This window comes from Neoarius graeffei, chromosome 10 (assembly GCF_027579695.1).
Source record: "Neoarius graeffei isolate fNeoGra1 chromosome 10, fNeoGra1.pri, whole genome shotgun sequence".
In the NCBI taxonomy this organism is placed as follows: domain Eukaryota; kingdom Metazoa; phylum Chordata; class Actinopteri; order Siluriformes; family Ariidae; genus Neoarius; species Neoarius graeffei.
The window spans coordinates 22,422,955-22,449,447 of NC_083578.1; the positions used below are offsets into that span (position 1 = coordinate 22,422,955).

Below are 26,493 nucleotides of genomic sequence, written 5' to 3' on the forward strand. Positions count from 1 at the left end.
GCCTCTTCTCCTCTTTGGGAAAAAGCCAACCCTTCGTTCTGCCTCTTCTCCTTTTTCGGAAAAAGCCAATCCTCTCGCTCCGCCTCTTCTCCTCTCTCAGAAATAGCCAATACACTCTCTCTGCCTCTTCTCCTCTCTCGGAAAAAGGTAAAAACTTCTTCCTGAACCGGTCCCGTTGTTACAGTTCACTGCACAACAATAAGGCATGTTTTTTTTTTTTGGAAATTCCTGAACGCATGTCTGCACTCAAGCCGAACGGCAATGTAAGTAAACGGAAGTGGACTCAGCTCAAGCGGTTTGTTTGGCTTAAATGACGTCACGCGCCGAGTGGTCACGAAAATACCCGAACAGAAATTCACCGCGATCCGCGCTAACTTATTTTAATTATTACTTATTAACAATACTTCTTGGGACCAGAAGAAAATTACAGAGGGTTTAACATATAAAGTTTCAAATGTGCATAAAATTAAAACCACTGCCTATGAGCTTTAAAGTGTGGAGCTTGGAGTTACCATATATAGTATTAGTTATTAAACTTTTTTAAAGATATTTTTTGGGCTTTTTTCACCTTTATTGGATAGGACAGTGTAGAGACAGGAAATGAGCAGGAGAGAGAGACAGAGAGGGATCGGGAAATGACCTCGGGCCGGAATCGAACCCGGATCCCCGGATTTATGGTATGGTGCCTTATCCACCTGAGCCACGACACCCCTATTAGTTATTAAACTTAAATTCTGGGAGAAAACATTTAAAGATTTTTTTTTTTCCCTCAAAATGGCCAGATGGGGAGGGTTCGGACAGTTTGTCATCTTACAGGTTTTTTTTCTTGTGGTTTACAAATATAAAATAGTTTAAAACGTGTGTTAAAAATGTGGGCGTGTACCTGCATGAGGATTAAACTTATTTCATTCCTTCTTGAGAATGGATCTGTTTTGTTTAGTCAGGTTTTGGGTAAACTGACATTTTTCTATCGCTGTACCAGCATTGTGTGTTCATCTAGTTCATATGTTACAAGTTTTGATAATAAATACAAATTAAACACATAGGCCTAGGTATTTTATTTTTGTTCCATGTCTCTCTACTATGTCCCGTGTCACCTCTCAATGTCTCACGGCTCCCCACAAAAAATAAGGACAGAAAAAGTGAAGCCTGTAGGTCAGTATACAGTATGTGACGAGCTGAGAAACTAATGTTGTAGTAAGAGGGTAGAATAAATAATCTTTAATGCAATATGAACTTGACTGATACCGGTAAAGAATTTCACACAATCTACAAAAGCTGGAAACTTGTCTCAAGTATTCATTATTACTATGTGGAGTAGCAGTGTACGGTATATAATGGATCTGCACCAAGTATTGCAATGCATTCCTCAATATGTACTGGTCAAGATGGATACCAAACTGTTGCATATAAACGTAAATAAATGCTGCTTAACACCTTAGTGGTAGATTTAATAGAGAAAACACTGCCACACAAATGCCGTACTTTTGCCTGAACATGGGACAAGAAATGGCTCCATACTAAAGATCAAGTCTTTACAAGCACACTACACTGAAGTGCGCTCAGGTGTAGTGGACAGATTCATGCTTTTAGGGCCTGCATCCATGGAAAAGCATAAAAGGAAGAAAGTCCTGCCAGAGTGTGGTAATAAGTCTTTAAAGTGCTAATACCTTAAGAACAGGGTACGAGTGAGATGGCAGCTACCTGATATTTCCAGGACAAGGCCACATGTGGATGCGCATGCTAACAGCTAATCCCAACCCTGGTACTAAAGATGATTAGAGTGAAATTAGCTTTAAGAGGCGTAAAGAAAAAAGAGGAATAAGAACATGTGAAATCTTTGCTGTGATGAGGACACAGGATATTCAGTTTTGATTTAACAGAAAAGTTTTTTTTTTTATTGTATTAGGCAATACATACAGTTCAGACTTCTCGTCTATTCTGCATATATTTATTTATTTCTATCCACATTCACTGGATATGAGCAATCATCAGTGTTGGGCACGTTACTTTCAAAAAGTAATTAGTTATAGTTACTAGTTACTTTTCCCAAAAAGTAACTGAGTTAGTAACGGAGTTACTTTGTCATAAAAGTAACTAATTACCAGGGAAAGTAATTATTCCGTTACATTTTGTTCCCCCTCAAAAAAAAAAAGAAATTCAATTAGTGTAATCATAATAAAAGTGAATGTTAAATGTGTTTAATGACTGAAATGGACACTTAACAGAACCAATTAGTAACGTTATCTACACTATATTAATATTTTTGTGGGACAATGTGAGATAAGACATCTATCAAATGTAATATATTTTTGTAGTTATTAAAATTATGTTACTAATTACTGGCCACTGACGAGGACAAACGCTTTGTTCCTCGACATAATGTGCATTGCACATAAACACTCTTGCCTTTTATTTCAAGTAATGAAAAGTACTGGCTGTATTTCCAGTGTGAAAGCGCAGTGCTGGGCTGACCGCTCGCCATCGCTGTGTCTTCTGATTGAAAGAGTGTGCAGTAGTGCAGTAGGCGGAGCCTACCTACGTATGCTGTCTAAATCTACTCTGATTGGCTTACTGTGCCGTTGTCTCGTGTCTCCCCGCCCCACACGAAAGCAGAGTAAAGAAAGGCTGAACGAGCAGCGTGCCAGATGAGAACAGCTTTAATAAAGTAACGCATAGTATTTTATTGTAAGTAACGGGAATGGCGTTATAACGATTTAAAAAGTAATTAGTTAGATTACTCGTTACTAAAAAAAGTAACGCCGTTTATTTCTAACGCCATTATTCCCATCACTGGCAATCATGCGCTCTGACTGGCTTCTCTACTACTAGGCTATCAGCTCATATACCACGAGGAGAGAAAAACAAAATGACAGAGCGTGTTGCTGAACCCACCAAAACTCTACTCAAAAACAAAACCCCCAAAAATACACAAAAAAAAGTAACAAAATATGGAAAAGTATTTGATGGTAAGAACGTATATATTTTTTTATTTTTCAATAATTATTATTAAAGCATTTTTCACAAACTGCTACTGTCATCCGACCCGGATCCGGATAAGCAGTAGAAGATGGATGGATGGATGGGCTACTATCATTTCGCTGGTTTGTTTACATTCTGAGCGGAAACGATTTTGTTGGACGTTTTGTGTAAAGTTTTTATTTATCGAACTCACAAAAAATAAAAATGCTCCGTTTCTCAAAATCCAGTGAGTGTGGATAGAATACAACAGTTATTCCGCTCAATCTTGGCGTACATGGCTGATAGCAAACTCGGTGCTAGGTGCCTTGTCGGCTATCAGCTCATGTACGACTCGATTTCGTGGAATAACTATTTTATATATATATATATATATATATATATATATATATATTAGTGCTGTCACAGTTAACGTGATAATAACGCGTTAACGCGATCTCAATTTATCGCGATTAAAAAAAATAGTGCCATTAACGCAAATTCTAATTTGGCCCTGCGAGTCACCCATAGTTCCTGTTGAGGCTTGTCGCGCGCTGCTTCAATAAGAGTACGTGTGAGTGATGGAGAAAGGCATAGACATATAACCTTATAGGGATAGAATAGGCTTCTGAACCACACCCCAGTCCAGCAAGTGGCGGTAATGCTGCTTTTACGCTAAGCTGCCAACTGCCATAAAAACCAAAAAAAGAAGAAGAAATAGACATATAAACATCCTCGCCGCCATATTGGATGTGGCAAAGTGGAGATTCTTCAGCCGTCTCTGGTATAGCGTCTAGACAGTAGCCAAGAATAAAGACGCCTCATTCATGTGCTGCGTTTAACTGTACCAACAGGTTTACCGTCCAAACAAGATCACATGGGATTACCTTTCACAGGTGAGACTGGAAAAATACTTTTCAATACTGTTCCTTCAGTCTCCCAGCTCATCTCCACCGGGTAGGTGTAGAGTTATAAGCAGTGAGAATTAGATAATACAGTGCCACACCATGATGAACGTTTTTGAACGTATGATGAATGTTTTTATTTTTGTTATCTGTTTTTTTCTTCTTTTATGGCAAATACTTCTCTTCAAAAGAAACTAATGAAGAGTAAAATAAAACATTGTTTTATTTTCACAGTGATATGCACTTTATTTTTCATCCCTTGGTTTTCTCATCTAATATGGAAGTTATGGATGTCAGTGGCTGTGACAAGACATGTTATGCTCTGCAATAAAAAAAAAAAAACATTGGTACAAAGCAAGCCCATTCACTTTTTTATGCTGATAAGAGAATTACAATGGTTTTTCATGTGACAAAAATGTGCGATTAAATTGCGATTAATCGCGAGTTAACTATGACAGTCGCGACATTAATCGCGATTAAATATTTTAATCGCTTGACAGCACTAATATATGAGCCCCAGCCAGGGTTGGCACACTTTGCCAGAAGCTCATTTTCATGTATATAAAAGAATATAGAATAAATCTTCAGTAACTGTCAGTGCTGTGTTGAATCTGAAGCCTCTCTCAAGAAACCTGGGAGCAAGGCAGGAGTATTACACTCTGACTGAGACACCAGTCCAGTGCAGGGCACCACACATTCACGCATATTTACTGGGGCAATTTCGAGTCGCCAGTCCACTTATCAGAGCAGCTTTTGAGGTTGGAGGAAACCAGAAACCCCAGATGAAACCCACACAGACATGGAGAGAACATTTGAAACACTGCACAAACAGCAACCCAAGTTCATTTTCGAGGATACAATGGAGCTGTGAGGATGCAACACTGCCTGTTGTTCCCTCTGTGCCTTCCATCAGAGATATATATTCATGAATTTAAAAAAAAAAACCCACTGACTATGTGTGAACAACAGAGAGGGTGTACTAACGGCAAGTGTAGTAAAGCTTTGTGTGTGTGTTGAAGCATCTGGATGCATTCTTTGTGTGGGAGAACACCTTTAGACTATTGTGTGTGTCTCTCAAAGCATCTGGATGCATTCTTTGTGAGGGAGAACACCTTTAGACTATTTTTTTTTGTGTGTGCGTGTGTGTGTGGTGAGCTGTCCAGACCTGGCCATGAGCTTGTGAAGCTCCTGCTTTTGCTGTTGGTCCTCGGCTGCGATGGCGTGCTGAGCCTTCTGCTGCATGGCCTGCACAAAGTGCTGCATGTGCTGGAACGCGTCAATCTGCGACAGTGTGAGAGGGGGAGAGACTTACGGAGAGACTCCAGGCAAAAGGTAAAATGTGGAAGATGGGATCAGAGATAAACTTGACATCTCGCGCAGGATCATTCTTGCACGGCTAAAAGTATGCCTCCTGAGTAATTAGCTTTAGCTTATTATGCACAAGCACTGCATTCCTTAAAGGCAAAATCAAAACTGACCTTTTGTTACCTTATTAAAAAAAATCCACCAAAATGCAAGGAATTTGTCCCCTTTTAATCGTCTTCTCTTTTTTGATTATGTGCACAGTGAGGAGGGAAAAAAATGAATTCAGCAATAATTTCAAACTCTTCCATCTCTCCCTATTTGATCACTGATTGAAAACACCACACATATTCTCGCATCTCTTTCTTCACATTGTAAAAGCAAGACAAATTTTTCCTTGGATAGCCTTCGGACTGCAAGTGCTAAGAACAGACGGCACTCAAGTCTCCATGAGTGAACAGTTAATAACTTCAGTTTGATCCGACAGACTTCGTCCCACGCTCACACTCAAGTTCCTGTTAACACAATGAGCACTTTTTGACAATATAGCATTCAGTTATAGAAGAGAAATATCTTATATCTGCACACTCGCGTGTCACCCTGATACGTAAGAATGGGCTCCTTTTTGAATCTGATTCCTTTCAAGGGTTCTTGTCAGGGAGTGTTTCTTTCCCACCGTCATCTCTGGCTCACTCATTACGGATACATTTACACATTTCAAATTAATATCTGGATAGCTCCTTTGTGGCAACATGCATTGTTAAAAGTGCTAAATAAACAAGAGTGCTCTGAGAGCACAATATCCCTCGCTGGCAACTAGGCCATAACTCTGGTAAAATGCAACTGAATCGAACGAAATTGCAATATGCATATTACCGACATATAACAAAGAATCCTGTCATGTTTCGTGAAATTCCTCCAAAAATTGTGATGCCCCTTTTCCACCAAAGCAGTTCCAGGGCTGGTTCGGGGCCAGTGCTTAGTTTGGAACCGGGTTTTCTGTTTCCACTGACAAAGAACTGGCTCTGGGGCCAGAAAAACCGGTTCCAGGCTAGCACCAACTCTCTGCTGGGCCAGAGGAAAGAACCGCTTACGTCAGCCGGGGGGGCGGAGTTGTTAAGGCCAACAACAATAACAAGACCGCGAAAGATCGCCATTTTTAAGCGATGAGAAGCAGCAGCTGTACAAACACGAAGTCATCCATTATTACAGGGGTGGGCAATTATTTTTTCCATGGGGCCACATGAGAAACAGAAAATTTTGTGGAGGGCCGGACCAAAAGGCTGAACTAAATTCTGCATAATATTAATTGTATTTCTTTATATAAAGCAGTAAATAACATTGTTTTTACAAGCTGCTAAGACTGGTAAGAGTATGGAAAAAACGAGGTTGCCTTACAAAAAATGTCATTTATTCAATCAAATTTCCCAAAACAATGGTTAACAAAATGTCAACGTTTGTACCTTTTTTAATCTAAAAAACACAATAAAGACATCACAACATTGTCTTTCTACTCCAAATATCAAGCACCAAGTCCACCAAGCACTCTTTCACAAATTCCCCCTCCGAGAATGGCTTACTGTTTTTAGCGATTTTGTGGGAAAGCACAAAGCTGGTCTTGGTTGCTGCATCCCTGGATGTGTGATGCTTGGTAAAAAAGCCTTGCTGCTTTTCTAGCTTAGCCAGAAAAGCTTCCGATGTCCGCGCTATTTCAGCATCAGTCAAGTTTCGGTATTTCTCAGCGTGCTTCGTCTGGTAATGCCGACTCAAATTGTAGTCTTTGAACACAGCGATCCGCTCTCCGCAAACTAAACACACGGCTTTATCTCTGACTTCAGTAAATAAATACTTAGCAGTCCATGTTTTGTTGAAAGCCCTGCATTCGGCATCTACCTTTCTTCTTTTTGCTGACATTTTGGGGGCTAAAGTCTTCTTGTGACCTGCTCCCAACAACGTCGATTCTGTGTAGGTATCAGATCTACAGATCGGCTCGGGCTCCGGCGCCTGCTGGTGACGTCACACTATGTGATTGGCTGGACCGTTTGAAGGATGATGTATAAGTTTGTGGTTGGTCTGGACAAATTACGGAAGTAGTTATCGCGGGATTAGGTTTCGTGGGATTTCATGTCATGTTCATGTCGCACGCATTGCATTTTTGTTGAACACAACTTCAAAATAAAGGCAATGCACATTCAGTCCATGCATGAGGTAAAATTAGAAAATACGTTTATTTTGTAATTTCTAATTAACCTTACACGGGCCGGTCAGAATGAACCAAAGGGCCGGATGCGGCCCGCGGGCCGTAAAATGCCCAGGTCTGCATTATTATTATTGTTGTTGCTGCTGCTTCTTCCGTGTTGTTTTTGCTTCGATATTCGCGCCAAGGTTTATGCAAACGTAGCGACGTAACTGACGTATACAACGACGTAACTGACGTATACAACGACGTAACTGACGTATACAACGACGTAACTGACGTATACAACGACGTAACTTGACGTATTCAACGACGTAACTGACGTGGCTTCCCTTAGCACCGCGAGCTATGGAAAAGCAAACTGGTTCTCAGCTGGCTCGCAAGTTGAACAAGTTGTGAACCAGCACCAGCACTGGCCCCGAACCAGCCCTGGAACTGATTTGGTGGAAAAGGGGTATGAGAGGAGTTGATTTCAGAAGGTGAGCACCCTTCCTGGGACAGACATTGCCACGACACAATTCCCCTTCGGGCCTTTCGGCCAGTGGGGGATAACAAAAATTGTGAGGGAAGTTGATTTCAGAAAGCAAGCACACCTTGATGAAATTGCCAAAGTACAAGTTTGTTAATAATCAAGGGCATAACTCTGGGAAAATTTGCCCAAATTAAACGAAATTTCAATATGCGTATAACTGTCATATAACGAAGCCTTTTGCCAAGTTTGGTGAAATTCCTCCACAAATTGTGAGAGGAGCTGATTTCAGAAGAACGTACACCCTCATGAAATTGTCAAAGTACAAGTTATTTAATCAAGGGTCAAAACTCTGGGAAAATTTTCACAAACGAAATTAAATCGTAGTATGCGTATTCCCGTCATATAACAAGGCCTTTTGCCAAGCTTTGAGAAATTCGTCCAAAAATTGTGAGAGGAGTTGATGCCGGAAGGCAAGCGCACCTTCATGAAATTGTGAAAGTACAACGTTGTTAATCAAGGGCTGTATGGTAACTCTAGTTAAATGTGACTGAATTTAACAAAATTACAATACGCGTACTACCGACATACAACAATGCCTCGTGTCAAGTTTGGTGAAATTCCTCCAAAAGATGTGAGAGGAGTTGATTTCAGAAGGAAAACACACCTTCATGAAATTGTCAAAGTATAATTCTGTTAATCAAGGGCTGTAACTTTGGTGAAATGTGACCCAATTTAACAAAATTGCAATATGTGTACTGTATTACCGACATATAACAAAGAATCCTGTCGAGTTTTGTGAAATTTCTCAAAAAATTGTAACAGGAGTTGATTTCAGAAGGTGAGCACTCTTCCCAGGACGGACCGACAGACAGAAATCGCCATGACACGATCCCCCTTCGGGCCTTTCAACCAGCGGGGGATAATAAAACTGAACTGAAAAATGTTAGTTCTGGCCCTTGAAATAACTTTTTACATTTTTATTTTCGCCTTGGCCAGCAAAATAGGGATTTTAGAACTAATTAAAATCCAAATGTCTGATTTCTCACAATCCCTAATCCTGAGGGAATCATGCACTAACCACAATGTAGTATGGAGAACATTAAAACGTGTTCAACTGTTATTTTGTAAAGTGGGGTGAAAGTCCTACAGAAGGAACACAATGTGTTCACAATCCCAGAGGTGTTGTGGAACTGGATGAGTCTCTGGATTCATTTAAGTGTGTTTGGTGTTAGGAATGAGTGAAAAAGCAGAGAACCCTATGACCCATGGATGCAAACGGCGCGCCTTTTGGCGGATGCCACCTTTTTCACGTCTGTCTGGGGGACTTGTGTGAATCGCGCAGATCCGATGAGTTTTTTTTTTTTGGGGGGGGGGGGGGGGGGGGGGGGGGGGTTGGAGTGTCTGATTATAACTTCATCAAAGTAAATTCTGTATTAAAATTACTAAATAAGCAAATGCCGTTACAGTCCATGAAACACAGGAAGTATATGAGAAGAAAACAGTAAATCAGAAAGCTGCGCACGTAAAGCCAATTGGCTGCGCGACATTATCTGCTGCTGGCTGCACTTCACTGCACGTGCAAGGATTTCCATCAGTCCAACGTAAGTTACGTAAGTTACGTAATCGGCTTTACGTGCGCAGCTTTCTGATTTACTGTTTTCTTCTCATACTTCCTATGTTTCATGGACTGTAACGGCATTTGCTTATTTAGTAATTTTAATACAGAATTTACTTTGATGAAATTATAATCAGACACTCCAATGCCCCCCCCCAAAAAAACCTCATCAGATCTGCGCGATTCACACAAGTCCCCCAGACAGCCGTGAAAAAGGCGGCATCCGCCAAAAGGCGCGCCGTTTGCATCCATGATGACCACAGGCACTCACACACATGTATACAGTCACACTTTTCTATCACTATCCATCACCTTCATGGTGGAAACAATGGACTTTCCAAGAGCAGGTTGGGAGAAAATGACATTTCTCCGTCTCTTTTCTCGTCGGTGAAGATGAAGAGTGAAACGAAGTGAGAAAATGTGTTTATCAGCACCCTGAGTCACACAACTATCACATCTGGCCTTATGAGGAGAGTTTCTTCACATCCACTTCAGTACCGTTCCTCGGACGCTAAACAGCTAACTTTCGAAGCCCTCTCATTGCTGTTTTATTACACAAGAAAGGGAAAGTATGCACAAACCATCTGCTCAACACACCGAAATGGAGTTACTCCGTAACACTGAGTTCATAACACAACTTATGACCTGTGATGAAAGACAAATGGCTTTGCACTAAACCATGTGTATATATATTTGAGTTTTGGAAAAACCCAGTCTGACATGTTAAAAAAAGAAGAAAAAACGTTGTGTTTTGTCTTTGGCTTTCGTTGTTTCCTTGCAAACAAACTTGTGGAACTCTTGTTTAGGGTTTACGTACCTTGCGCGCACTCTTCCACATGTACTTCATATAAGCGTACGTCACGTGTGGGTGGGCTGTGGGCAGAGGCTGGTCCAGCTGTTTGGACGGATCAACACCGAGGAGCAGGATCAACGTCTTGTGAGCCAGGGCCTGGACACAGAAAGACAAATTAAGCTAGTCTGGCTAACGCGACTTCAAAGCTCTACGAGCTATTGGTCTGGCCAAGATATTAAGCCCAACCGTTTCCCAGAGCCCGTGGTTGACCCGCCTCCCTGAAATGCCTCAGTTTGCTACTGGTCGAAGCCAGAAAAGGCTGTGACGAAGCTTAAACCAATCACATCACTCTTTCCTCTGACGTATGCGACGCGACGGGGCTAACTGGTAGATTAAACTCTTACCAAAGCTGGTCGGAAGCAAGGCGAAAACGTCCTTCCTTTCAATAAATACCTCCAGGGCTGCTCTTTGCTCCGTTTTCAATGAGAACTTCCCGTTGGATGCTTTCAATACAGCATTCGTGAATGAAGCGCTTCCAGCATAGATTCTGTAAACAATCTATGGCTTCCGGTCGCAGTTCTACTACGTCAGTGCCTTGAACACGCCTCTACCCAGGGCCATTGGAGATGCTCAAAGTTGATTGGTTCCCGATTTTTCGGGAGCTTGGAAGAGCTGTAGATAGCTTGCCTGGCCAGACTAAGCTCGCAACAGGCCCTCGTGTTGCGTCACGCTTAGGATGGGCGGGCCCAGGCTAGAATTAAGCAGCAATACCTCGATGCATTTAGGTAAAGCTAGCTTTATTTCCTTCATGCAGAAGTACTCTGAACAGTTTGGTTTCCATTTCATCATATTCAACAGATTAGAAGTATTCAGATAAAATTTGTGAGGGTTACGCTTATGAACTAGCATGAAAGAATGGTGGCAAAAGGTATCTTTTAACGCTTAACCTTTAAAGATTTGTTTAGAGTTTTAAACAAGAGAACTTGAGGTATTTATATTTTGTTTCATCACGGTGCTTCGCACTGCCACTTTTTGCTAATGCCAACTGTCTTTAAACATTGTTTTCGTTGTTGAATTTTCTTTAAATGAACCCAATCTGCAGCTCCCTAACAAAAAAAAAAAAAATCTGAAAAACGATCCCTTTTCTGATTGAATGTTTCTAATCTCTGGTCCACTGAGCTGCCTTCAGCTCAGTCATTTATACAAATTCTCACGTGTTTTTGCAACAGAGGATCTGCGCCAGAAGCTGCGCTGGTTAATGTTTAGAAAACTACAGCAGCTTCTTTCTTCCTTCTTCTCCTCCCCAGCCGATCTGCTCTGCTAGAGTACTTTAGCAAGAACTTGGTTTGGTCTCCTGAAACGTACTGTTTTTCAGGGTTCAAGACTTCGACCACGTGAAGCTTAGTTATGATCTCGCCAATAACTCCTGACAAAGATTTATCAGTTGAACTAACTGAATGCAAATCAGTAAGACCGCCTCTTGGTAAAGGACGTGTGCAAGGTAACATGACTGTGACAAAACAAACAATGACGAGATCCATCAAAAGTCAAGGCTCTTAGGTCCCAACAGAGAAACTGCGCTTGGAATACCAAGTCTTCTCCAAATAAACAGCTCAACAAGCCGACCACCACGATCCCTGACCTCACAGAAGGGAACCTGTTCTCACAAACACTGCCGTCATTCTTTGCCTGTTTCGTCCCCCACCCCTCTGAGTCCATCGCGATCGTTCGGTGACTTTTTTATCTCTGAGAGCACTTTCTCTTGTGATCAGCGCTGCAGGCTTAAGCTGTGAGGTCATGACTTTTCCCGGTCGTCCGTGTCCGCCAAACTCCGACTTGAAACAGTGGCCGAAGTTTGAACTCGCTGTAGATTTAGCCTCATCGTTTAGAATAACATTTATTTGCACTGGAGGAAGAATACGACAGCACAAATATAAACACAGACCCACGTTTGAAGTAGCTTTTTTTTTTTTTTAAAAATCAACCCGCACTTTTAAAAGGACCGTTTGAGTACTGTAAAAGAAGCATGATGAAAGATTTCTCATTAAATGTTCCTCGCTTCTTTCTTCCTGGAACTTACTGGGTCTGTTATAGCTGGTGAAGCCGCTTGACAACTGCATCAAAGAGTGTCGTGTAAAATTAACAGCATATGTAACTAAACATTATTCAATCTTTTACATAATAGTAAAACTGCCAAGGCCTGTCCAGATCAAGATCAGCTCAGAAACCTAGATTAAAAACGCTAACCATACTGTTTAAAGAGCAAATCTGATCTAGAAATTTGGAGCATCAGGGCCATATACAAACAGCTCTAGAATTAGATAATGGGTAAAGACGGGTTAATGAGAAATGTCTGTGCTTAATCTCACGATGACAAATAATGAAAAATATGATATTAAATAAGATAAACTGTCGTGAGTTACAATTTCTTCAGAAGTACTTCTGATCAACATGGTTTTGTTAAAATACATTTATGCACTTAGATTTATCATATTTCTTTTCCTTGTGAGATTACGCTAAGGAATCAAAGAATTTTCCACAATTTTTTTTTTACACATCTTTACCAAAAGGTGCCGATAATAATGAACCTGACTGTATATACACTTTGTGTGCATGTGTGTAGGAACATTTCGACTTAAGTCATGCTCTACTGGTGAGTTAGCAAATGGCATGCTTACTATTACTAGAGTAAGCCTGGAAAAAAAGAAAAAGAAAAAACAAGCAACAACAACAACAAAAAAACGGTCGCTCTCTCTCACCAGACGTCCACTCTTTCCACACAGGCTGGCATACTTCAGCCACGTCCTCATGTCCTCATGGGGATTGATGACCAGAGAACGCACCATCAGGATCCTTTGCCAGTCCTCCACTATTCGCTGGCAGCCCTGCACACGACACACAGGATTCTTTCTTTGACTGGAAATCTTACAGTATTTTGCAGTGTACTGAAGGATGCTGGTGAAAGTTGGTGTAATAGAGCTATGACATGGCCTTCTGTGTATGTTGTGTAAATGTGTGTTCTGAAGTTATTGTACATTCCATACATGGAAGAAGAATTTGGGAATGTATAGTTTACACAACACTTATGGGAAGCAGAAGACCATAATGTCCTGCGCTTCCTCAGAACGCATGCTTGCATTGCAAAAAATGGCCTTTCAAAAATAAGAAATAAAAGATTAAAACAAAGCACATTTGCTTGAATCAGGTGAAAAAAATCTGCCAATGGAACTAGTCAAATTTGACTTGGTAAGATTTCTTAAAGTAAGATGAAAAATCTAACCTGTTTTTAGATGAAATAATTCCAAAATAAGATTGGGGAACTTATTATGCGAGATCTGATTAACTCAAAATAATCAAAATAGTTCTTATAACAAGATCGTACTTCTTACATTTAGCCATTCAAGTCATTTTTTAAAAATATTTTTGGGGCCTTTTCCACTTTTATTGGATAGGACAGTGTAGAGACAGGAAATGAGTGGGAGAGAGACGGGGACGGATTGGGAAATGACCTCGGGTCGGAATCGAACCCGGATTCCCGGATTTATAGTATGGCGCCTTATCCACCTGAGCCACGACACCCCCATTCAAGTCATTTTTATTTATTTCATTTTAAGGGTATTTCACTTAAATTCATGACAAAGTCTTATCAGTAAAACCTGAATTTAAGATAAATATACTAATATTCGGATTGTTAAATTCTACAACTAAGCATTGCTAGCTTAAAAGATTCTCCTTTCGTGACCTGTAATTAGTAAAATACTCTAGATATGAGACCAGAGACTATCTTGAATCAAGTTGACGACACGTGTAGCATTGCAACAAGTTTATTTTTTTTCCCATTTCAACATTCAAACATTAAAACATCTCTTAAGATTCCACTTCCCCAGGACCTCAGGCACCAAAAAAAGAAAAAAAGTCTACGCATTTTGACTTACAGTGCTTACACAACGCCAAAGCAACAGTGCATTTTGGGGGCAAGATTCAAAGATTTCAGTAAAGTTCATTTATTCCCAAAACAAGCAGACTTTTTTTTTCTTGAAACAAGATGAACCGCATTTGACAAATGTCCAAAATGTATGTACTTGTTTTAAAAAAAAATTGTTTTATTTTCAAAGGTGCTCCAAATAAGACTTTTTCAAGACATTTTGTCTATACAAGATTTTCAAGATGGACTGTCTAAAAACTAGCCTTTCTAGCTAAATGAGGTTTTGCTTGTTGGCAATTATGTCTCATAATAAGGGTGGCTAGATGTTTTGACTTGAAAATAGACAAATAAACTTCCTAAGATTTTTATTTTTTGCAGCGTGGATGCTAAAGAAAGCTCTCAATCGTTGATCTCCGGTTCATTTCCCACCAAGTCCCCTGTGAGGAGCTCACACTGTCCATAGTCTCGACTAAAGACGGACACTTCGATTTTAAGGTACCATACAGTGCCTTGAAAAAGTATTCATACCCCTTGAACTTTTTCACATTTTTCCACCTTACAACCACGAACTTAAAAGTTTTTTATTGAGATTTTATGTGATGGCCCAACACAGAGTAGCACATAATTGTGAAGTGAAACGAAAATGATAAATGGTCTTCAAAATTTTAAACAAAGAAAAATCTGAAAAATGTGATGTGCATTAGTATTCAGCCCCCTGTCCTCCGATACCTCTAAATACAATCCGGTGCAATCAATTGCCTTCAGAAGTCATCTCATTAGTTAATAGAGTCCTACTGTGTGTAATTTACTCTCAGCATAAATACACTTGTTCTGTGAAGGCCTCAGTGGTTTGTTAGAGAACACTGAAGAACAAACAGCATCATGAAGACCAAAGAACTCACCAGACAGGTCAGGGATAAAGTTCTGGAGAAGTTTAAAGCAGGGTTAGGTTATAAAAAATATCCCAAGCTCTGAACATCTCAAGAAGCACTGTTCAATCCATCATTCAAAAATGGAAAAAGTATGGCACAACTGCAAACCTACCAGACATGGCCGTCCACCTAAACTGACAGAGTGAGCAAGGAGAGCACTGGTCAGAGAAGCAGCCAAGAGGCCCATGATCACTCTGGAGGAGCTGCAGAAATCCACAGTTCAGGTGAGAGAATCTGTGCACAGGACAACTATAAGTCGTACACTCCACAAATCTGGCCTTTTTGGAAGACTGGCAAGAAGAAAGCCATTGTTGAAAGACAGGCATAAGAAGCCATGTAGGGGACACAGCAAACATGTGGAAGAAGGTGCTTTGGTCAGATGAGACCAAAGTTTAACTTTTTGGCCTAAATGCAAAGGGCTATGTATGGCGGAAAACTAACACTGCTCATCACCCTGCACACACCATCCCCACTGTGAAACATGGTGGTGGCAGCATCATGCTATGGGGATGCTTTTCTTCAGCAGGGACAGGGAAGCTGGTCAGAGTTGATGGGAAGATGGATGGAGCTAAATACAGGGCAATCCTGGAAGAAAACCTGTTGGAGGCTGCAAAAGACTTGAGACTGGGAAGGAGATTCACCTTCCAGCAAGACAATGACCCTAAACATACAGCCAGAGCTACAATGGAATGGTTTAGATCAAAGAATATTCATGTGTTAGAATGGCCCAGTCAAAGTCCAGACCTAAATCCCATTGAGCATCTGTGGCAAGACTTGAAAATTGCTGCAGACACTCTCCATCCAATCTGGCTGAGCTTGAGCTATTGGGCAAAAATTTCAGTGTCTAGATGTGCAAAACTGGTAGAGACATACCACAAAAGACTTGCAGCTGTAATTGCAGCAAAAGGTGGCTCTACGAAGTACTGACGCAGGGGGGCTGAATACTAATGCACACCACATTTTTCAGATTTTTATTTGTTTAAAATTTTGAAGACCATTTATCATTTTCGTTTCACTTCACAATTATGTGCTACTCTGTGCTGGTCCATCACATAAAATCTCAATAAAAAAACTTTTAAGTTCGTGGTTGAAAAATATGAAAAAGTTCAAGGGGTATGAATACTTTTTCAAGGCACTGTATACACATACGCACGCATGGTGATGCCCTCATCAATAAAGCCGCCCGACTGAAGACACTTGCTCTTCATAATGCGTTTTATTTATTCACACACGCTGGCAAAAGCTTCTGATTCAAAGAAGTGCCATGTCTCTACGAGAGCAAAGCCCCACAGATGCTCGGCTTTATTTGCCAGTAAATCATTTCCATGAATATTTCATTGGCTTTCTGCCAACACGTCCTGCATGGTCTGAATTTCTCTCTCCAGGACATCTCTCTTTACCTAAAATGTCGATGGTTAAAAGCTTTGAGGTTGTACTACAAAGATATTTCGTTTCGGATCCACTGGACAAACGCATGTGAATGCGTACACAACATTTCCATTGTGTGAGAGTGAAGATGACGAGAAAACATTTCGATTAATCAATATTTTTAGACGATAAAAGACAGTCACTGAGGATATTGATGGTCGCACGTGCAGTATGGTTGTTTGAGGTGCCTCCGTTGAATTCGGATTCAAAATGACTCGAGGACTGGAACATGTTTTGTATGCTGTTTCGCTGGAATTTAGGTTGTGAATAACATAGCTGGTGTTATCTATGAGTGAAGAAATATAGTGGAGATCCAGTCGCATTTCTGATTTCTTTCAGATTAGCTGTATTTCATCACAAATCCTTTGTTCTCTAGCAGTGGTATGTCTCTACAAGTCAGCTATGTGCTAAGTGAAAGTTCAGTTTAAAAAAAAAAAAAATCAAATACCACCTCACACCTGGAAAAAACCTGCAGTATATACAGATGCTACAACACCCAGAATATACGCTTATAGATGAACATAAAAATGGAAAACAGATGGCTACAATGCCCTATCGCATTTTTGCAAGTTGGATCATCATCTTTGAAAAACCAACCCATTATTATGTTGTACACCAAAATCGCTGTTCAATTCTGATTGGTATGATGTTAAAGGTGACAGCCGTGAGTTGACACCGTTCCCTGGGGTCATAATGAAATTTATTTTTTTTGCGGTCTGGTTTCCATCAAATCCTGCGCTCTGATTGGCTGGCGAGCGGGTCCGTATCCTACGATACGGACCCCAGTTATGGACCTCTGGCGACTCGCTCGTTCACAGCAACAACAAACATCGTAGCAATTTTTGTCAACATTTATTTTCGCATTTCTCAGGAGAATAGCATTAATTTTACAGCATGGATAGTGATAAGTCTTTACAGCGAAAGCGAGTTTTACTACCCTGAGGAAGATGAAATTAAAGAAAACATTTCCAGAGAAAGCTAAAAACCTGTAACTGTTGCTAATGCCAAGCAAAACCATGGCTGAATCCTGAATGACTCAATTTTGTATAAATAGGGGACTACATAGGCGGCAAAATGTAGATTTTTCCTGCCATGGAAGTGCACTTGTATACCGAGGAGGAAGCAATTTGCATTACAGCCGTGCATGAGGATTCAAAATGGCGGCTCGCCTCAGCTCGGTTTTCCTTTTTGGGTGCTCTCGTTTTCTGTTAGAATTTGGTAAAGAAAAAAATAAATACATTATTTAAAAACCCTGTAACTGTTGCTAACGCCGAGCAAAACCATGGCTGAATCCTGAATGACTCAATTTTGTATAAATAGGGGACTACATAGGCGGCAAAATGTAGTTTTTTTCCTGCCATGGAAGTGCACTTGTATACCGAGGAGGAAGCCATTTGCATTACAGCCGTGAATGAGGATTCAAAATGGCGGCTCGGCTCGGTTTTCCCTTTCGGGCGCTCTCGTTTTCTGTTAGAATTTGGTAAAGAAAAAAATAAATATATTATTTACCAACTTAAGGTCGGTCCATATGGTGAAATACCATGACCTCGGCCTTGGTCAGTACTTTCAAGACCTTGGTCACGGTATTTCACGATACGGACCTCCCAGCTGGTAAATAATATATATCTGTGACATGCTTTTGTCAAAATACCACAAGGATAAAGCACCACAGCTCCTTTCTCACCCTGCGTAAAAAGCCCTGTTCAGAATGGCTGATTTGAGTGCCTGTCCCTTTAAATGATAATGAGACACTGTTCACCCCACCTTCATCTTCCACTAGCCAATCAGGGAGTACTTTCCTCATGAATATTCATTCGCAAAACCAGTTCTCAAACTGAGCGAATATACTCGGAGGGGAACGGGGGCATAATTCTAATGAGCTCCCCTTGTGACATAGAAAGGGGAGGCAAATCTGAACAGCTTGTCGAAGCTCGTGCTTTCTGATCTAGGCAGCTCAAACAAAACGGACTGTGTTGTCTTATTTCAGAGTTTGTGGATAGGTAGGCACTCCAGATACGCAAATGTATGTGCACAAGCACTGAAAAAGTGAGTTTTTCCATAACATGGTCTTCTTTAATTAATATTCTACAACAGCAGATCAGACAGGCGTGCTAGCTGTAAGCCAGATGTAATTCAAAGCACCAGTTTATATTATTTTGCTCGATGGTCAGTAAGATTTCTACCACGGGAAAGCCTTCAGGAAGGAGGACTTTACAATTTACAAATTCTTGTAATTCTAACATGACAAGCTGAGTTTTTGTATTTCAAGAGAGACAGAAGAAGAGAGGCTGAAGAAAGACCTCCTTTTTATAGATGGTATAATGTAAATGACATCGGAAAATAACTTTTCTCACGGAGAGCTAATGAAATTAAACTACTGTTGATTAAAATGTAAGACTGTGAAATGACATGAAATTCCACACCATATATCAAACCACCCTGTCACTGCTTATTTTTCTACAGTACCCGTCAAAAATTTGGACACCCCTACTCATGCATAGATTTTTCTGCATTTTGAGTATTTTCTACATTGTAGAGCAATACGGAGGACATCAAAACTATGAAATAACATATGCAACATAGAAGGATTTATATGGAAAGCAAAAAACAGTGTTAAAACAACAAAATATATGTTTCATATTTTAGCTTCTTCAAAGTAGCCAGCGTTTACCTTGATGACGCTTTACACACTATTGGCGTTAATCTTAACCAGCTTCATGCGGTAGTCACCTGGAACGCTTTTCAATTAACAGGCGCCTCGTCAAAATGCGCTTGAGATCAAACAGTAAATAATAAATAATAAAAATACAGTAAACAGTCCTGTTCCACAACTGTAGCAATCCATATTACATCAAGAACCGCTCAACTAAGTAAAGAGAAACGACAACCATCGTTACATTAAAGGCATGAAGTGTCTTTTCATTAATAAAAATAAAGTAAAACTACTGAATTAGAAGGTGTCCCCAAACTTTTGACTGATACTGTACATCTCAGCAATGTATTTAATTATATTATAGAACATCTGTCAGGCTTTCCCTGTAATATTACTTCATCTTCCTGAACCACTTTGACCAGACAAAATGCAGACGATCATAGGTGACCCAGCCCAGTGTCAAGAGATTACCTGCAATCTTTCCCACCATGTCTCCCTGATGATGTCCCTCCTCTCTGGAACCAGTTTATACTGGATCACCTCCTCTAGTTCTGACAGCATCTGACATGACACCATGGCCTAAGAGTGAGAGACAGGACAACACCATGAAGGACACAGTAAAGGATCGTTTTACTTCAACATTTTACATGGTACAGTTGATGATTTTATTAAGCACGTTTAACCATTTAAACGTTTGTTCCTGAAGGGTCATTTAGGAATTTGTAGCTAGATGCCGATATGCGCCCTGCTAGACATTAAGAGTTCTAGGCACATTAGATTTTCTCAAAACCTGTGAATGGGTTTCCATGAGCAGAAAGGAAGCAACCCGTTAATCTAAACCAGTGTTTCCCAACCTTTCTTGAGCCATGGCACATATTTTACATTCGAAAAATCCCACGGCACACCACCAAACAAAAATGTCACAAAAAGTATGTATCGTCACATCCATAACGGAATTTCGTCACATCCATAACGCTGACTTTTCCTTCCGAAACTCTGCATGAAATACAAAATATTTTAAACAAAGATTTTTTAATATTCACCTTGGACCCCTCTATCAAATGGATATCTCCATTTCGACATTAGGTTTACGATTTCACAGAGTTTGATAAAAATGTACAGTCACCCAAGAAAAGTGATACTTTTTCTGTCACATCCATAACGCATCTTTTATTGGCATTTTCTGGCATGCCCTAGATGTACTATGGGAATTGTTCTTGTTCTATCACTTCTCCAGTATGGTACAGCCTTAAAATATGCAACACCTGTTTAAATACTGGGAGACAATAAAACATGCACTGGGTCATTTGTTGCCATTTTGAGTTCAAGTGTCATGTCCATAACGCTGGAATTGCTCGTATCATGAAATACAATGATCATCTAGTCTCAACTTACTCACAATTTACTTACTCAGTGTGAAACCTGGGCCTGTTTAGTTGAACACAAAGCTGATATACTCGCAGGAATTGAAGATACACACACACGAAGATCTTCCTCAACAGCTCTGAGTCACTCTCCTTTTTTAGTTTTTATAGCAGTCATGCTTGAAAAGCACAGCTCGCATAGATAGGTTGTGGAAAATCACCTTTTTTGCATTCTTCTGACCTCTACTCATACTAGGGCCTTCATCTGGGTCAGAATTTTCTCCACGACCCAGCTTGGATTGTGTACTTTTTCTTTTCAAATATTTATCCCTCGCTATCACACCTGAACCATTACTAAATCTATTGTTTGAATGGCAACAGGCAGATACACAGGTTAATTAGCTACCTGCTGCCATGTGGTGTAACAGTATTTAATTGTTCTGCCTGTCACGATACGTCGCTAGCATAGACGAACGAAGACAAATTATTTGCAGTAAATAAATAATTTTTGGAACAATTAAGTGAAATTAGATAATTTCCCACAGTACACCTGATGATCTCTCACGGCACACTAATGTGCCACGGCACAGTGGTTGGGAATCACTGATCTAAACAACAGCAAATATGCTAAAGAAAAAAAAATATCACCAAATCAAAGTCATTATGGCCCACCGCAGTAGATGATCATCGACAGAAACACTGATTTATTACTGAATTGGTTTTCCAAAAGAAACGGGTTCAACAAAAAAAATTCAGACTCTGTGTTTTGGATAGATCTAATCCCAAAATGGCAGACAGTTTGATTTACTCTCATTAGAGCAATGGTGTATAGACAAATAAACATTCCCAACTCATCAAGCCCCACATCTGTACAAGATAAACTCCTATGACGTTCTTCCACCCGTGGAAATTTATGGCCATTGTTCTATAAACCACATCAGAATTATGTTTGAAGGGAAAATAGATTTCAATTGCTGACATGCAAGAAAATGTGGATGGTATAAACACAGACTACAAACAGACTCAGATTTGGTTTGATCTCTAGGATGTTACCTAAGACTGCACTTTCGATTTTGAGGAAAAAAGAAGCACGAAGGCAGATCATTCCCAATGCCCGTCAGTGGTGCAAGTCAATGCACTTCTGGAACTCATCTGCAGTGTTAAATGAGGTTGGGTTCTTCACAAACAAGAGGCCTGATAAATAAACAGTGAAGCCTCACCCCGTATGCTCTACTGTAGCTCTCTCCAGCCATGGCGGTCAGCTCAGCGTCCAACAGGTCCCTGGCCTTGTCGATGCACTGAAACACATAAACGCACATTAATGTGTATGTATTCTGGCTTTGGTGTTTGGACTCAAGTAACGAAACACAGGTTTGAGGCTAATAATTTAACATCAGTCCTCCCACTGCCAATGTTTTTTTTTTTTAATCTCATCACTCATTTCCACATAACAAGGAATAATAAATACACATGGTGTCACCTTAAGGCAGGGGTCATCAAACTACGGCCGGCGGGCCGACTCCAGCCCGCCACCCCCCTTTGACCAGCCCCCCAGCCCCTCTGCCCCCCACCACTTGAACCGGCCCTATGAGGCAATCTCCAAAAATGGTCATGGCCTATTTTTTTTTAATTGCTTTTTGGCAAATAACAACATGTCTGCATCTTGTATTTTGTTGATTTTATCAATTAAAATTGACATTTAGTTATAAAATGAACTATTCATATTTTCCGAATTTTCGTCATATGCTCGCGATCAAGCAGTGACAGGCAGCGCACGCGCAGAGAACTGTCAGTGTTCAGGACAGCAAAATGGCTAGCGGTAAGCGAAAAGCTGACAGAGCGTGCAGAGTTTTTAAAGAACAGTGGACCACCGATTATTTTTTCGTTCAGTGTGAGGACCATGCAGTTTGTCTTGTATGTAAAGAAAGTGTGTCGGTTTTCAAAGAATATAATCTGCATCGTCACTACGAAACCCGCCACAAAGAGTATGCTAGTTTGCGAGGGCAAACAAGAAAAGACAGGATTCGGAGGATGAAACGCGGACTGGCTGCACAACAGAATGCATTCCTTCGCCAAACCCAGATCAACCAGGCTGCTGTCCGAGCTAGCTATAAGGTAGCTCACCTACTAGCTACCCATGGAAAGCCGTTTACTGACGGGGACTTTGTTAAAGTATGCATGCTTGCTGTGGCCGAGGAGGTGTGTCCCAACAAGAAGGATGCGCTCAACGCGGTGAGTCTCTCCGCACCTACTATGACCAGGCGAACCGAAGATTTGGGGGACAACGTGTATGACCAGCTGAATGAGAAAGCGTCAGAATTCGAGTTTTTTGCTTTGGCCATGGATGAGAGCAATGGCGTGAAGGACACAGCACAACTGCTGTGATCTATTGATCTATTGCTCATATTATTATAATTTCACTGTTTTTTTAAAAATGTATTTATTTTATAGGCCTATTTATTTGACCTTTATTAAGTGCTGCACACAATTATTATTAATATTATTAATAATATCAACAGGCCTACCTACAATTTATAACTTTTCACTCACCTTTGCCAGTGTCAATCACCTCAACTAGGCAGATGTTTCTTACCTTGACAGCTTTGATGTTATTTTTATTAGAAAATAAATAAATGGAATATCTGTGGTATTTCAAATTAAAACAAAGTGTGAAGACTCGATTACTACTTTTGCAAACCACTAGTAAAGATAAACAAATATGTGCCAGGAATCAAGTGTTGATATACCGTAGTAGTGTGGATATAGTAGTGTGGATATAGTAGTGGGGATGGCTGTGCCAGGCTAATAATCTCTACTACACAATGAGGCCTGCTGGTGGTCATATTTGTCTGGGTCATACAATTCTATGTTATATAGCTGACCCGATCCCGGCCCCCCCATCACGATCAGGAACGACAATGTGGCCCCCAGAGAAAAAAGTTTGGTGACCCTTGCCTTAAGGCCTTCTTTTGAGTCAAGCTGATCCACTTACTTTCCCCCAGCATGCTCCCACAGAAAGCTGCATATAGATATGACATGGGTATGACTCGTCCATTATGGCCATTTTCCAATTTCCAGCTTAACAACTCATAAGTTAAGTAAATGCTCTAAAAGCCTGCCAATTCCAGCACCTGTAGCAGTGTGGGTGGATTCAAAGCTGTCAACAGTTCACCTTGATGTGGCACATGCTGCCAGACATCTCTACAAGAAACGCCTAGAATAAAACACCAAACATTCCAGTCATTATCAAACTAAATTTAAAAAAAAAATTACCGGTTGCCAGAGATGTTACCAGCAAAAGCAGCAAACTGAAAACAGGAACTCCCAAGTGTACCGGCTACGGGAAAAGTCCATAGCCACTACAAGGTTTACAAGCGTCTGGTCAACACCTGCATTCCCCATGCGGTAATTAACCCATCCGGAAAAACTAACAGGAATGAGTGAGAGAAACACCAAATAAAAGGAGGGCACCAGATAAAGAAAAGGACTTTCAAAAGCTGAGGGTGTGAGCTGCCATTTTGGCATCCGTGACCGGCAATTATGGCTCAGCCTGATTAAATGTCAGAGAACAGAACACACATGGTGTATTTATACGTCTGCGTGCGTGACTAGGAAAGAGAACGGAGCTTACTGTATGAGCTTATCTAAAGCCCAAGACGGATGCTGCAGGCCAACCTTGAATGGCCATTGATTTGGGTTATCGGGTTTATTTGGGATAGTTGAAATAGAAGATTAAGTCAGAAGGACAGAACCAGTTATCTATAAAAAGTCCACCACTCTGAACAAACTTACAGGTCATGAGGTCAGAGCTGTGATAAAACATCTTTAAGTGCAGCATGGCCACTCAAAACTGTGAGCAGACTGAGAAAGTTAATACGGCTGAAGGAAAACGCTTGCCTTATGACAATCCCATTGACCAGAAAAGTAGATACATGACTAAGAGTATTATTGAATTTATTATTATTAAAAAATGTCGAGGAAAAAAAAAGCATCCGACTGAAGCTTTTCACCACACCTAGTCAGAGGAAGCTTTTTTTCAACCCAGAAATATCTTTTTGCTCCTCATGGTTATTATATCTTCCTCTCAATTCTGACTGCAAAATGGTACCCATGGAGGATGACCAGCGATCACAAAAAGCAGTTTTTTGACCCCTAAAATACTCCAGTCCGAACACATCTGGTCGTATGTTTTTTTTTTTTTGACAGGAACAGGTCCATCTGTAGACGGCTGTCTTTCGTTGCAGCTGAAAAATGGAGCGAGTTGGGGTCTGTTTTTGATTAGGAGGTTGAGAGAACAGAGGAGGATATATAAAGCAAGCAGACAGGATCATGGTTGCAGGATGACCTTTGGGATGCCTGCTCTGACAGGAATGCAGCTGATCGTGATGTTGAACACCTGTGGGGATGGAGGCTTGTCTTCTTTTCTCCAAGAGAATTCAGCTCATAGCAAACACACGTTCATTCGTTCTCGTTACTTTCTCTCTGTACAGAACAAATCTGTGCACTTTCTAAGTGTTGCCGTATGTCTTTTCTAACACGTCAGTGATGAGACTCGTTATGTGCCCAACATCCAAAGTGAACATTAACTGAAGCTCTTTACCTGTATCTGCATGATTTTATGCATTCCACTGATGCCACATGATTGGCTGATTGTATAATTGCATGAATGAGCAGGAGGACATGTGTTTCTATTCAAGTGGCAGGTGAATGGATGTAATATAAAATATTATACCCCTCATCAAAAAATTCCCATGCAGGGATTGGCCAAGGATGGCTCATGTGACATAAAATAGTTCCACCACTGATTACATAATGTAGCTTGTGACATCCAAAATTAAAAAAAAAAAAAAAAAAAAGGACATGGTGTGAGTCAATCATGGTATATCCTGGATATACCAGGCTTTCGTCTAAACGGGGGAACAGGGGCGCTGCGCCCTCTTACTCTCGGCGTGCGCCCCCTTACCGACTCCGTGAAAACATCACAGCAACACTACGTGACAATGTGTCTGATCATCAAATACGTTATAATTGCTCCAAAAATATTCCAATCATAGTAGGTACACCGCCAGACGGTGCAAAAACAATCCGAATTGGCGTTTTCCAGACTGAGGCGCCATGTTGTTTAGTTGTTTACTTGTCGCGGCTGCTCTCGGGAGATTTGACATGGGTTACATACAAGGTCAGCTGACTTGTAGAGCGAGATTTCTCGAGACTGAATGACCTTTCACCCACCGGCACGGGAGCTTTTGACAGAAGTAGTTCGCGAGTTGTTTTTGTTGACACTTGGGCATTTAAAGATGTCATCCCGCGGCACGAAGCGGAAGAAAGCCAAAGACTGTCCGGGGCAGAAGAAGATTACTCCTTTCTTTTTCAATGTTGACAGACAATTTGTTACAATTTCCCTCTCAGATAGCCTCAGAATGTTCCATTGGAGCATTTTTCAAAGGCTTTGCACGGTGGGGGGGGACAACCGGCACCATCTCCCCCCCCCGCCATGGTGAGCGCCCTCATACTAAATTTTTCTAGAAAAAACCCTGATATACCATTAACTGACGTCACAATTTCAAGCTACATGGCTAACTCGAGTCACAGTTGTGGCTCCACGAGCATTTCTGTGTGTGTAGCTCTACGCATCATGCCTAGCAAGGCAGGGGATAGCATGGTAGATTACACATGCGCAGGTCAAAGGTCACACCGACGTAAACAACAAACATGGCTGCCTCCATTTTAGTTTGGAATTTTTTGATGAGGGATATTAATTGAATATACCCTGCACGGAGAGACTCCAGCTGAAATAATGGATTCTCTTCGGTGACTGGTATACAGGGGTGCTTGAAAGTTTGTGAACCCTTAGAATTTTCTATATTTCTGCATCAATATGACCTAAAACATCATCAGAGTTTCACACAAGTCCTAAAAGTACATAAAGAGAACCCAGTTAAACAAATG

The 26,493-nt window shown here is 40.8% G+C and overlaps 1 protein-coding gene across 1 annotated transcript in view; it reads right to left on the minus strand.

Moving 5' to 3' along the window:
• Positions 1–26,493, minus strand: part of mtor (mechanistic target of rapamycin kinase) — a 267,396-nt gene that overhangs the window by 46,868 nt on the left and 194,035 nt on the right. Inside the window, exons 34-38 of the mRNA XM_060931539.1 lie at positions 21,765–21,842; positions 19,652–19,759; positions 13,002–13,127; positions 10,267–10,398; positions 5,029–5,144 (exon numbers count right to left, since the gene is read on the minus strand). Coding sequence (XP_060787522.1) covers positions 5,029–5,144; positions 10,267–10,398; positions 13,002–13,127; positions 19,652–19,759; positions 21,765–21,842 — 560 coding nt within the window. The remainder of the gene's footprint in view (positions 1–5,028; positions 5,145–10,266; positions 10,399–13,001; positions 13,128–19,651; positions 19,760–21,764; positions 21,843–26,493) is intronic.